This window comes from Leopardus geoffroyi, chromosome C2, assembly GCF_018350155.1.
Source record: "Leopardus geoffroyi isolate Oge1 chromosome C2, O.geoffroyi_Oge1_pat1.0, whole genome shotgun sequence".
Taxonomy (NCBI): domain Eukaryota; kingdom Metazoa; phylum Chordata; class Mammalia; order Carnivora; family Felidae; genus Leopardus; species Leopardus geoffroyi.
The window spans coordinates 131,377,266-131,390,275 of record NC_059333.1 but is presented as its reverse complement, the minus strand read 5'-3'; the positions used below and the strand labels follow the sequence as shown (position 1 = coordinate 131,390,275).

The window sequence follows — 13,010 nt, the reverse complement described above, 5'->3', positions numbered from 1 at the left end:
TTTTAGAGTGAGCCTGCCAACCTTGGGTTTTGCTTTCAGTTTTACAAAAGTGAAAGTTAATGAATATACGCACATGTGCATACATATGTGTACGCACACGTGTGCATAAAGGGAAAGGGCACTCCATATACTATAAGACACCAGTGCATGTTTGAATCTATTTTTTTTTCTTTCAGAAATTCTTGAGCAAGACTAGAGAAATTATTCATACTGTCAGAACCTGAAGCTGTATTTACTTTCCGGGGAAAAGTATTTTTGTGTTCTGTCAACAAGGCCACAGTTTTAGGATCCTCTCATGCTCCGAGGAATTCGAAACACACATGGGGTGGAAAGGCAGCCTGGTGCTCCTTTGTGATTCCACAACGGGCTTTTAAAATAGAAACCACTGTAAGTTTAATCAAATAGGAAATGCATACAAAACCCCAGTGTTCTTGGGTAAACTTCAGAATTATTTTACTCACCCTGAAGATCCGAAAAGGTCAGGGTCCCAAGCATAGTTACGAATCCCAACATTTCTTTGTGGTGCTCTGAATAACTGCTCACAGTGGAAGAACCTTTAAAGCCACAACATGAAGAAGGCTTAGATGTATTTTGTCACCAAAGGAGAAAGGACAATGGGATTGTGGGGTTAAACGTGTGATATTTTGGGGGAATATGAAGACTTCTGTAAATATTTAATGAAGTGTTTCTTTTCCTCCTATGGGTTGTTAAATTAATGATGCATTTTATAATCCGTGAGTTCTCAGCACAAACAAGGCATCCGGTTTTAAGTGTGTCTTCTTCGCATTAAAATTTCTTTTGTTTGGTTCCAGTATGCAGGAAAATTTCTGTTAAGTACTGCTGTGTGTTCTCAGCTGGAGTTCACGGGGTTCAGCAAAAGAACTGTGGCTGTGGTGGTGGGTGTGGGGAGTGGGTGGTGAAGTATGATTTAAAGAAAAACTCAGCAGCCCAGAAATGTGTTAATGAGATATTAGTGGCAGGAGGTGATTAGCAAAAGAACCTGAAGCCAGGTCCAAGGTGAGAAAGGAGGCTGGGTTTGGGAGGGGCACCTGATGAGCCACTGGATTGCCTGTTAATCAAATCAGCTGGGCTATTAGAACATGTTTTGTTTTGTTTTTTAAACGTTTGTTTATTTTTGAGAGACAGAGACAGAGTGCAAGGGGGGGAGGGGCAGAGAGAGAGGGAGACACAGAATCCAAAGCGGGCTCCAGGCTCTGAGCTGTCAGCACAGAGCCCCATGCGGGGCTCGAACCCACGAACTGTGAGATCATGACCTGAGCCGAAGTTAGACGCTTAACCGACTGAGCACTCAGGCGCCCCTTGTTTTGTTTTAAATTGAGGTGAAATTAAAATTGCTAATTTTCTGTTATATATGTTATATACGTTATGTTAAGTGGACAATTCAGTGACAGTCTGTGCACTCACAGTGTTGTGCACCATCATCTCTACCAATCACTGTATTCTATTGGGATTTTTTTTTTTTCAACGTTTATTTATTTTTTTGGGTACAGAGAGAGACAGAGCATGAACGGGGGAGGGGCAGAGAGAGAGGGAGACACAGAATCGGAAACAGGCTCCAGGCTCTGAGCCATCAGCCCAGAGCCCGACGCGGGGCTCGAACTCACAGACCGCGAGATCGTGACCTGGCTGAAGTCAGACGCTCAACCGACTGCGCCACCCAGGCGCCCTCTATTGGGATTTTTAATGAAAGGCTGGAGAAGCTTGGGAGATCTCTGGATTATGTAATTGCTTTACGTAAACCTTAAGGCACTGACTACATTCTCTTGTGTTGTAAGTTTGTTGTCCTTAATGGTATTTGCCTGAAAATCTTTGACTTAAGCTGAGAATTTCTGTGTAATGGAAGTTGATGCACCAGAATCTGACATGTGCTCAGCAGGTGCATTTCTCAGAGGACCGCAGCGAGGTTCTAACACACACCTTATTCCCTCCCATCAGAAGGCACCCCTCCTTTCCTGATTTATTCCTGCATGTTCTAATCGTGAATCAATGGCCAATAATAGGACACAAGAGTGAAAAAGGTGGGTAAGACAGGGCTCTGCTCTGTGGGAGAGACTTAGTTCTAGTTGGAGAGAGAGGTTCTGATGGAGGCACGTACAGGTGAAAGGAGAGGACTGTCAGGAAGAACGCTTGGCCAAGTCCAGGGGCTTCTGAAGCCAGATGGCACCTGAGCTGAGACTTCAAAGATGAGTAGAAGTCAACTGAGTGAAGGTGGCATGGGAAGCTTCCATAAACACAATGTGAAGAGGTCATTAGCTAACAGTGGGATGGCTAGAGGTGGACAAAAAGTAAAGACCGCTAGGCCACCCCCAACTGACAGCCAGTAAGCCAGTGGGACAATGGAACTCAGATGCACGTTGTGTTCATAGATGGGAAAATGGAGACTCGGAGACATTATCCAACTCTCGAGTAGCAAAGATTGGATTTGGATCCACTTATCCTGGCTTGAAAACACTAGGTATCTCCACTCAACCATGCTCAGGAGGAGGGCACAGAGTCTAGACATATTTAGAAAGTAGAATTTTTAGGTCCCATTTGTAGGTCTATTTCACATGTGGGGCAAAGCAGAGGATGACGATGCAAATGGCTGGCAGGCTTTCTGTTTCTTCTTGCCTGTGTCCCTACCTGTCTCCCTCTACTCTTCTACTCTCAGTACTTAAGAACATCTTCATGAGGAAGTCCTTAAATATTATATGTTTTAAATGCTAAGGCATGTAAAATATGTACAATAAGATTCCAAAGTCCCAGAATCAGAGGGCAGCTCTAGGTTGTGAGCAGAACAGACACCACGTGTTTTACCTCCTGCTTCTTTCAAGCCTCACCCCCGCCCACCCCCATCCCACTCCTCATCCTCACCTTCAAGCCTAGTGCAGGATTGGTATTTAGCAAGTGCTGGAAAGACTGAAAAAGGGAGGTATTCAAACAGATTTAGAATGAGCTCTCCTGGGCAGAGATTTGGAGTCAGCAGGTATTTTTACCACCTCATCTATATCCTCCTTCTGTCCTCCTTGACCTCATCTATATCCTCCTTCTGTCTCTGTGGGCAGCCCTTGTACAGTTCTTGAACACACCACATTTCCTTTTAGAATCGTCTGGCAATATCCTGCATTCCCTTTGTGGCAGGCAGAATGGCCTGTGAAACATCCAACCCCGAATCCCTAGAACCTACGAACATGTTATATTTCATGACACCAGGGACTTGGCAGATGTAACTAAAGTTACAGATCTCAGGATAGTGGATCCTGGGTTACCTGGGTGGTGCAGTCTCATCACATGAACCTTTAAAAGCAGAGAACTTTTCTCTGGCAGGAGGCAGATGGATGCCACACAAGCCTGAGAGATTCAATGTTTGAGAGGTACTTACTTGACCCACCAGTGCTGGAGGGGCCGTTTGGAAAGCATGGAAGGGATGTGGAAAGCCTCTGGGAGTAAAGACCACTCTCCCACTCCCAAATGACAGCCAGTAAGAAAATGGAACTTCCGTTCTACAGCCACATCCGACAACCTGAATACACCTGGAAGCAGATTCTTTCACCTGGAACGCAATCCTGCTGACATCTTGATTTTGGCTTCCTGAGGCCTTAGCCGAGGACCCAGCTGTCTTCCTAGACTTGTGATCTACAGAAACTGCGGTCATAAATATGTGTTGTTTTAAGCCACTAAGCTTGTGGTAATCTGTAATGCAGGAATAGTAAACAAACACACGCTTTGTCAAATGGTCTAGAGCGAGCGGTTCTCAAAGTGTGGTTCCTGAAGGTCCCCGAGACCCTCCTCACAGGGAGTCTGTGAGGTAAAAACTATTTTCATAATAATGCTAAGATGTTATGTACCTCTTTCCCTGTCTTGAACATTTGCACCAATGGTGCAAAAGCGATGGTGGGCAAACTGCTGGAGTCTCAGTTCCCATCAAGAAGGTGGTGCCACACTTTAGCAGAGGCCATTTTATTTTTCTCCATCACACCCTTTCAGGAAAGAACATGCGGTTTCACCTAAGGATGTTCTTGGTGGAGCAGAAAAATTAGCAGTTTTATTACGTCTTGACCCTTAAGTCTATGTCTTTTTCATATGCTGGGTGACAGAGCACAAAGCCCTCACACAGCACGCTTGCTGTCGTCCAACCGAAGATGCTTGCCTTAAAGACGCGTGCGCCTTCGTGTTGTATCCTCAATGGGCTGCTTTTTCTGTTTTGTTTTGTTTTGTTTTTTCTCCACAGAACACCATTTTTACTTGGAAAACAAAAAGACTGACATAAACTAGAGTTACTCAGATGTGGGTATTTGGGAGATACTTTCTTGAAAATGAAGGAAATGCATCTGTCATTTCAACAAAAACAACTGACAGCGTTTGTTGCCAGTGAAAACATTTGAGCTTTCTAGCAAAGATTAGAATTTTGGAAAACCTAAGTCTGCCGCTATAATTTGACAGATTCTCAATACTTTGTCTGAGGAGATAGGCAGTGTTATTATACAACAAAAGAAAGTGACTTCTTTTTTTTTTTTTTTTTTTTTTTGGTATTTCAAAATAAACTATGTAAGCATTTGGAGCATCTAAATCAGTGAGCGGGTCAATATTTTCCAAGTGATCAGTGTGTGATGTTACAAAGTCACGCATGGGTACAAGAACATTGAAAATGCCAGGAAGGGTTTTTGATAGGGTTTCACGTTCGACATTGCAACTAACCTTTAAGAAACTACCACTTCTTGAGATGTGCTGTGGTGAAAAGAATTTGCACAATTATCTGAGAAGGCTGAAAGTCCCCCTCCCCGTACCAACTACATAGCCATGCAAGGCTAGATTTTCCTCGTTGTACTTCAACCCAAAACATCATTACACAGCAGGGTGAATGCAGAATCAGATATGAGAATCCAGCTGGCATTTATTAAGCAAGATGTACAATGCTGCTTGCGTCACTATTTTTTGTCTTTGAAAATTAATTAATTAATTCATTCATTCATTCATAATCTCTACACCCAACAGAGGGCTCAAACTCACGATCCTGAGATCAAGAGTTGCATGCTTTTCCGAATGAACCAGCAGGTGCCCTGAAAATATAGTTTTTTATGTTATTTTATTTTGAAATATAGTTAAAAAAATTTTTTTATCGTTATTTTATTTTTGAGGTAGAGAAACAGAGAGTAAGCGGGGGAGGGGCAGAGAGAAAGGGAGACAGAATCTGAAGCAGGCTCCAGGCACTGAGCTGTCAGCACAGAGCCTGATGCGCGGCTCGAATTCACGAACCACGAGATCATGACCTGAGCCCAAGTCGGTCACTTAAACGACCGAGCCACCCAGGTGCCCTGAAATACAGTTTTTAAAATAAAAATAGTTTCTTTATGTTAGTGTGTAATGGGTATATTAGTGTTATGTAAATGAGTTAGTAAATATATTTTAAGTTTCAATTTCAAATTGCAGCAAATGTCGATAGATATAAACCACAGAAATAAAATATCTGTGGGTTGTCCAGGAATTTTGGAGTGTACGTTGTCTACTGAGGCCCAGTGGAGGGCAGACCACACATGGATAGAACTCGGTGGTTCCAAACTCACCCTCCCAGCCAATTTAAGCTCAGAGATATTTTTCCTTTGCCTCTTACAGTTTGGTCCTTGTTGTATTTAAAACAATTGTGGGAGTTTGAATGAATTTGCCACATTTACAAATTGCTGAGTTTTATGTGAAAGATCACATGTTCCAATTCTTTTGAGAACCGGAGGGACTGGCTGCATTGCTTTCACACTTGTGCCAGGGCCCTGGAGCTATGCCCTTTTGTGGACACGTGCTTTCTAGTTTCTCTCCATCCTCACCACACTCTTCTCTTTATGTCCCTTGTTTTAACCTGTTCCTCCTCAGTCACTCACATGGCTTGCTCAGCTCCTGGGAGCATTCGTGTTTGTAATACCTGATCTACATGGTCTCCTTGGTGGCAGGAAATTGGGAAGACCTGAGTATCCTGAGTCTCTTCCACGGCTCCCAGGGGGATGTTACATCACAAGATGCCAAGAGCCCACATCAAGAGGCTGAGATACTAGATGACCCAGAGAAATTTCTGAAATGGAGGCAAAGATCAAGTTTTAGGACTCATTCTCTCAAATGTCCTAAGTATCTACTGCTCAATATGGCAAGTGGGTAGGTATAGTGCCAGGAGATAGCTGAATTTGGGATTAGGAAATGGGCTCGGGAGCCATGGGGCACGTGGGTGGCTCAGTCGGTTAAGCTTCTGACTCGATTTTGGCTCAGGTCATGATCTCACGGTTCGTGAGATCTCTGTGGCTCAGTTTTCTTATCTGCAAAATGAGACTAGTAGGATTATCTACCTCATATGGCTTTTGGGAGAATTAAATGAGATAGTATGTGGCAAGCACTTGGGACAGGACCTGGCACCAGTAAGCCTTCAATGACTGTTAGCTACTATTTCTATTCTTCTTTTGAGCCGGGCTTCAGTCTGGCTATGAAAATTCAAGTAAGCCGCCATCAGGTTCTGCCAGGCAAACTAGACTCTGTCCTTGTCACCCTACCTCACAGATCCCAGGGATCCTGACATGAATGTAACAGATCCCAACAGATATTTGAGAATGACATGATTAACAGCCATATCCACTTAACTCACCTGTTAAATCTACAATAGATTTGAGATCAATCACGAGGCACATTAACAAGTCCATTCATTCATTCTTTCATTTGATTAGTCATCTCTTTATTCATTAAATATCTATGGACTGCTTATTACTATGTTCTAGGCACATCGACATGGAAGCGCATCTGATGACAGAAACCACCATCAGATAATTCTGTACAATAGGGCCTTAATAGTTGAATCCTTGTTTGTCAAAAACAATGATCCATGTGTTTCTATGGGACTGTGAAAGAGCGAGTCCTAATCTGAGGGTGTGTCATCTACATGAAATAAATCACTGCTAGCAAATTGCCTGGAAAAGAGAAACACGACTATAACTCTTGGAAAAAATTCTGTAAGTACTCAATTTATTCATAAAACAGTACAGTTTAAATATTTATGATTTTTTTCAGTCATACATTTTTTTTAACCATCATTCCCAAAATGTTGTGCATTTGGCTGACATGTATTTGCAAAGTTAGGATCTATAATTATAACACTGGAGATCATACAAGGCATTTGATTTGCTTATTAATACTTCTGCAACAAACAACAAACAGATCTATTTTGCCTTGTGATTTACTTCCCCAATGCTCTGACCAAAAATAAGTTCCTCCTTGTGCCTTTTATACCTGCAAAACACTTGTCCATTTCTCTGTGTGAACATTAGACAAGGGAAACATTCGTTCTCGTTCAAGACTGGCCGGTTTCTATCAAAACAAAACACCTCCACGCAGAACAATGATTCTAGGCATTTCTGCTGGTAGAATTTGCTCTCAGGAGTGATAAAAAGAGGCAGTCAGAAGCCCGACACTAAGCTTAAAGATCAGCTCGGTGGGCCAAGTTTCTGGAGAACCATACCACATGGCCATTGGCCATGAACAAGTTTCCATTGTTGTGGTCCCACTGAAGACTCTGAGGTCTCTCCTAAGGATTGACATAAAAATGGAACCATCCCTGTTGAGGTCGTGTGATGCCTCCTTTAAGAGGGCAGGGGCTGGCAAGGAGGAACCCTCCCTAGTCTTTTTAAGAGAGAGGAGTGACTATAAAGCAGTGAGACTGATTTGGGGTATGCAGCTTCTGGAATCAGTTTCACTACTTTCTATTCCCACCTCGGAGACAGGTGGGACTTTTGTGCTACTGGCAGGGGACAAGTGCCCTTCGCAAGCAGACGAGGTGCTTCCCTGTTTCAGACGGTCTCTAGGATGATACCCCAAAGCCTAGAACCTCAGTACTCTTCAGTGTAGACTGCAATGGCGTCACCTGGGACCTTGTTAGAGATGCAGAATCTTGGGTCTTGTGGACCTGTTGCACCAGTCTGAATTTTAACAAGATCCTCAGGTAGTCTGTGTGCACAGTCAAGTCTGAGAGGTGCTGGGCTGAGAGGTGCCCCAGACCCACTTCTAGAAGTCTATGTCTAGGTGAATGAACCTTTTCTTCAGCAAAGAGACCGTTCTTAGCAGGGAGGGATTATAGATAACAACTGCAAAAAACAGTGTGGTTTGTTTGTTGGTTTGTTTTTATTTTAAACATGCAAAATACAGTCCATGCATCTGCCATTTTGAAAAGTCTCTCATCCCGTAGCAGATAAAACCAAATATGTTTTGGCTATCGACGTTCGGTAAATGTTTCAAAATGCTTCACAGTGTAAAGATAATAAGAAATTTAGCAAAATTTCGACAAACCTGTATAAAAAACGGATACAGACAACATTTTATTTCAAGGCGACATGCTATAATGTAAAGAGTAAGTTACAATTATTTGTGTTTCCTTGTAAAAAGTCTTTGACAATACAAGAGCTTAACAGATCCAGGCCTCAGGGCTACACATGCAAAAAAAATTGTCAGTTAGTTAAAAATCACCCAAACGTGCTATTTTTTAAATGTGTATGTGTGTGTGTCTTTAAGTACAGGAGTAGTAGAAGTAGTAAATGTTATCAGGAATAGTGTTTCAGAACTCTGGAAAAGCGTGCGGAGTTCACGGCGCTAGTGTTCTGGAAGACTCATACATTTCTGATGAACATTTTGGCTTAATCCCTTTGCCATTGTAATAGTCCACGACTTGATTTGGGACTTCGGCCAACACACTCTTTGCCAGGGCAGCTGGAGATGCCTGCAGGGAGGAAGAAATCACCGTGACTTTGGCACCTAGCCCAAGGAATCTGATCCAGAATCAGCCTACAAGACTGCAGTCTTGCTCTGAGCTGCTACCCTCTCTCTCTCTCTCATTCATTCATTCATTCATTCATTCAATCAATCGATATTTGTTGGTCATCTACTCCAAGCAAGAGAGTTGTTAGATTGTTGGAAAATGAACCTTTCATTTAATAATTATATTTTTCATGCCTGTCTCAAAATATAAAGCTATCCACAGCTGAAGACGGGTGAAAGTTGGACAGCAGAATGAATTGTCTTTAAGTTTGGTTCCCAAGTTGTGTTCGAGTCCAGGCACGATGCCAGGGTTTATAAGAGTTTGTAGTTCTTGCCATTAAAGGAGGTATAATCATGACAGGGGAGCCTGGTGTGGCCAAAATGAACTCTACTGTGAGCGTGAACATGGTACATACCACAGAACAACAGCACGTTACATGGGAGCTTAATAGAAACGTACAACGTTAGACACATCCCAGAGCTACTGAATCATCATCTGCATTTTAACTTGGTGCCCGTAGGGTGATTCCTATGTGAACTGAAATTTGGGAAGCACTGTTCTAGAGTCATTAATGCTCTGGGACGAGAGCACAGAAAATGAAAAGACCAAGTCATATTAGAGGAAATCACAGCAGACTTCCAAGAGGAGGTGGGATTTAAGTTAGGCATGTTTTAAAATGTAGAGAAGAAGGGGAATGACGTTTGATCATTCTAGGGACAGGGAGTCATCTGATGGGGCTGAAAGAAGTGTGTGTGTGTGTGTGTGTGTGTGTGTGTGTGTGTGTTGGGGGATGCAGGATTGTTGGAGTATTCTGTTGGAAGATAAGCTTGAGGCCAGGTGATGGAGGGTCTTGAATACCACTAATTAATGTAGTCTGGTCCCCCTGTATGATTTGGGGCAGAGGAAGGTGGAGGTTGGTATTCTGCATGGACTCTGGAGTCATACAGAGCTGGATCTGACCTCCGGTTCTGGCATTCAGTACTAACTTTCCAGACTCCGGGCAAATAAAATTGCCCTAGTCTCATTATTAGCTGTTATTGAACTTTAAATCTTGAAGCCGAGGGACCAGTTAACGAGTGCTTGAGATTCCTCAGCAAAGGAAAGAAAGAGAGTTCGACTAAATGCTGAATGACCTGGTTTCTTGCTCTTTCCTTCTTCTGTGGCTTGCCACTCAGCCATTCAACTTGGCTGAGCCCCTGTGTTCTTGGAGACAAAACAGCAAAGAATAGGGATAGGTTTTATCTCACACAGTTTTGAGGAGGCTCAAAATAGAGACACATATCTTGAAAACATGATGGGGAGTTTTTCTAAAGTGACCTCTCACATTTCAAAGATGTCTTAGCATGTTGGGCACCTGACATCTGTGAATGCTCTGTTAGTTTATAAATGTCTGCTCAGGGTTGTGTGTTACAGCATGGTCCACATGTACACTGGGGTAACTATGAAAGTCATTCCTACTGTAGTTTACTCTCTGGCCACATGTCATATAAAGGCTAGAAAGCCAAATACTTAATTTCCCAGCCTCCCTTGAACCTAAGGATGGCCATAGGCCCCAGTTTTGTCCTTTGAGACATAAGGCTGTTTCTTGGAAAGCTTTTTTTTTTTCCTGATTAGAGGGCACAGACATAATAGGCTTTGTTTCCCTTTCCTTTTCTTTTTTTTTCTTTGAACTAGAATGTAATTCCTGGAGCTACGGCAACTGTTTTATCATCATGAGACAACAGCAAAGGGAATCATCAAGTGCTTGCCCTGATACTATCAAATCACTGAAAAAAAGATGTCAGCAGCTGCCAGTCCCTAACTTCTCGTTACAGAAGAACAATGTATTTGTATTTACACAATCCAGAATCTCTCAATTTTGGCACTGTTGCTATTTTGGGCCAGCTAATTCTTGGTGTGGGGAACTGTCCTGTGCATTGTGATGTTTAACAGCACCCCTGGCCTCTACCCACTACCTGCTAGTAGCACCCAAAACTGTCACTATCATAAGTGTCTCCAGATGTTGCCAAAGTTGTCCCTGGTTAAGAACCACTTGTGTAATCCCCTGTAAGATGAATTTGCTGTTATTTGAAGACAAAGATATCCCTAACTAATGCTGGCAAGTAGAACTTTGTACAGTGATGGAAATATTCTATATATGCACTGTCCAGTATGGCAGTCACTAGACTCATGTGATTATCGAGCCCTTGAAATGTGGCTGATGTGAATGAAAAACTGAATTTTAAATTTTATTTAAAATGTATTTAAATTAATTTAAACAGCTGCATGTGGCTATTTGTCACTGTATTAGCACAGTTTTTTTTCTTTTTTCTTTTTTTAATTTATTCATTCACTTTGAGAGAGAAAGAGAGAGAGAAAGCATGAGTGGGGGAGGGGCAGAGAGAGGGAGAGAGAGAGAATCCCAAGCAGGCTCTGCGCTGAAAGTGCAGACATGGGGTTTGAACCCATGAACCTTGAGATCATGACCTGAGCCAAAGTCAGACGCGTAACCTACTGAGACACCCAGGCGCCCCTAGACAGCATAGTTTCTAAATGACTCTCCCATTCTTTTGCATATCTGGGCTGGCTCTGGTGGCTCTGGTGAGCAGTTAGGGCTTGAGGGCATGATCTGGTTGGGAAAAGGCCAAAAAGGTGAACACAGCTGGTATTTGCAGCTGTATTTATTAACTACCCATGACGCCCAGCTGCTGTGCCAAGCTTTATATAGGTACCACCTTCATTCTCCCAATGTATTTGTCATTTGCCTCATTTTACAGATGAAAGTCTATGGCACAGAAAGGTTAAATAACTTGCCCAGAGCCACACAGCTCAGAGTCTGTGCCTTGTCCACTTCAAAGCTTTGAGTTATTATGCAAAGAGAGGCAGTTCATGGGTGACTGGCTTATATGAAATGATACCAGCTCACCTTCCATTTTATTTACTGTGTATTGAATTCAGAGTAGATTCGTTTGGATGATGACAGTTTTCAAACTGTAATCTGAAATCCACGAAGATAAGGTGGGTGATATGCCCCTGGTGTTGTTTTCGTCACCCACAGAGCTGCTAGAGACTCTGTGCCCCAGACACGCGCAAGCAGCACCCACTCCCTCACCCTGATCAGGGCGCTTCCCTTGTTGCTGACGCCCCCTCACCTCCCTGCCCACCAAGGCTCTGTCCTTCTTCCTTTTACGACCTCAAGCTGTGAGGCTTTCCTCTCTGCTGCTCCTCTCTGCTCTGAAATCCTAGAGCAACATTTGAACCCTTTTCAATCACCCACAGGTTGCTTAGCATGGGAGTTTTCTGCTGACACGTATGTCCCAACCATGTAGTTCTCCAGAAAATTCCTCGAGGCCTGGCTCTGTGGCTTTATCATCTCACTGTGGTCCTAGTCTAGCACATGCTGTGCCCACAGAAGGTGCTCCATGAGTGTTTGAGGAATACGAGGAAGCTGGAGGAGAGGCGAGAACTTGCATGGCTCTGTGGCATTGCTGTAGCACACAGATGTGTGTGTGTGTGTGTGTGTGTGTATGTGTGTGTGTGTGTGTGTGTGTTTGCACAAATGTGTGCATGCAGGGACAGAGAGAGGATGGTTTGGGGGAAGTGATAGCTTCATTGGTGAACACAATTGCAGCAAATCTAGCCTGCTCTAAAACATCCCTCCACCTAGCAGATAACACTCCTCGCTGTCCCCATGCAGATGACCTGAGGGCTTGCTGAGGCTCTTTTATTTAGTAAGTGGTTTCATTTGGAAACACCCTCCCCAGGCAAACAGCCTCCTCCACAGCTAGCCCACACCCCCCACTAGTGCCTATGTGCTTTCTGGGGGCTTGGTGTTACTTGGAGCTCCCTTTGTACTCAAGGCTGTAACCAGGGATTGATGTTTGGCTCCTTTAATGATTCTAATTACACACAGTTCTCCTTAAAGGGCAAATAGCAATTGTGTGGCTGTAAGGCTATGAGCAATACCTTATCTTTCAAGGAGCCCTGGAGTGTGCAGGGATCTCTCTAAGTGGTCTCGGTAGGCCAAGAGATGTAGGGTTCAGTGGAGGCTGCTGGGCTTGTGATTTATCTGAATGTTTGCTTTAAAGTCCATCCCAAAAAGGTGGTAAGCAGCAGTTTGTGAAAAGCGTATGCCAAAGGCTATGACGCTGGCACTGGGACTTGTTGACAATAAACCCATCCATCCTACTTTCATACTTGCCTTACCCAGTGTAGCTGGGGTCCCAGGGTGAGCCCAGATTGGGATTCCGAT

The 13,010-nt window shown here is 43.4% G+C and overlaps 1 protein-coding gene across 3 annotated transcripts in view; it reads right to left on the bottom strand.

Annotated features, from left to right (window-relative positions):
* Positions 1-6,979: 6,979 nt before the first annotated feature.
* CPNE4 (copine 4) overlaps positions 6,980-13,010 on the bottom strand; it is a 495,629-nt gene continuing 489,598 nt past the window's right edge. For all 3 annotated transcript variants that reach the window (XM_045503637.1, XM_045503636.1, XM_045503638.1), the window contains one exon: positions 6,980-8,740. In XM_045503637.1, coding sequence (XP_045359593.1) covers positions 8,606-8,740 — 135 coding nt within the window. In that variant the 3' untranslated portion in view covers positions 6,980-8,605. The remainder of the gene's footprint in view (positions 8,741-13,010) is intronic.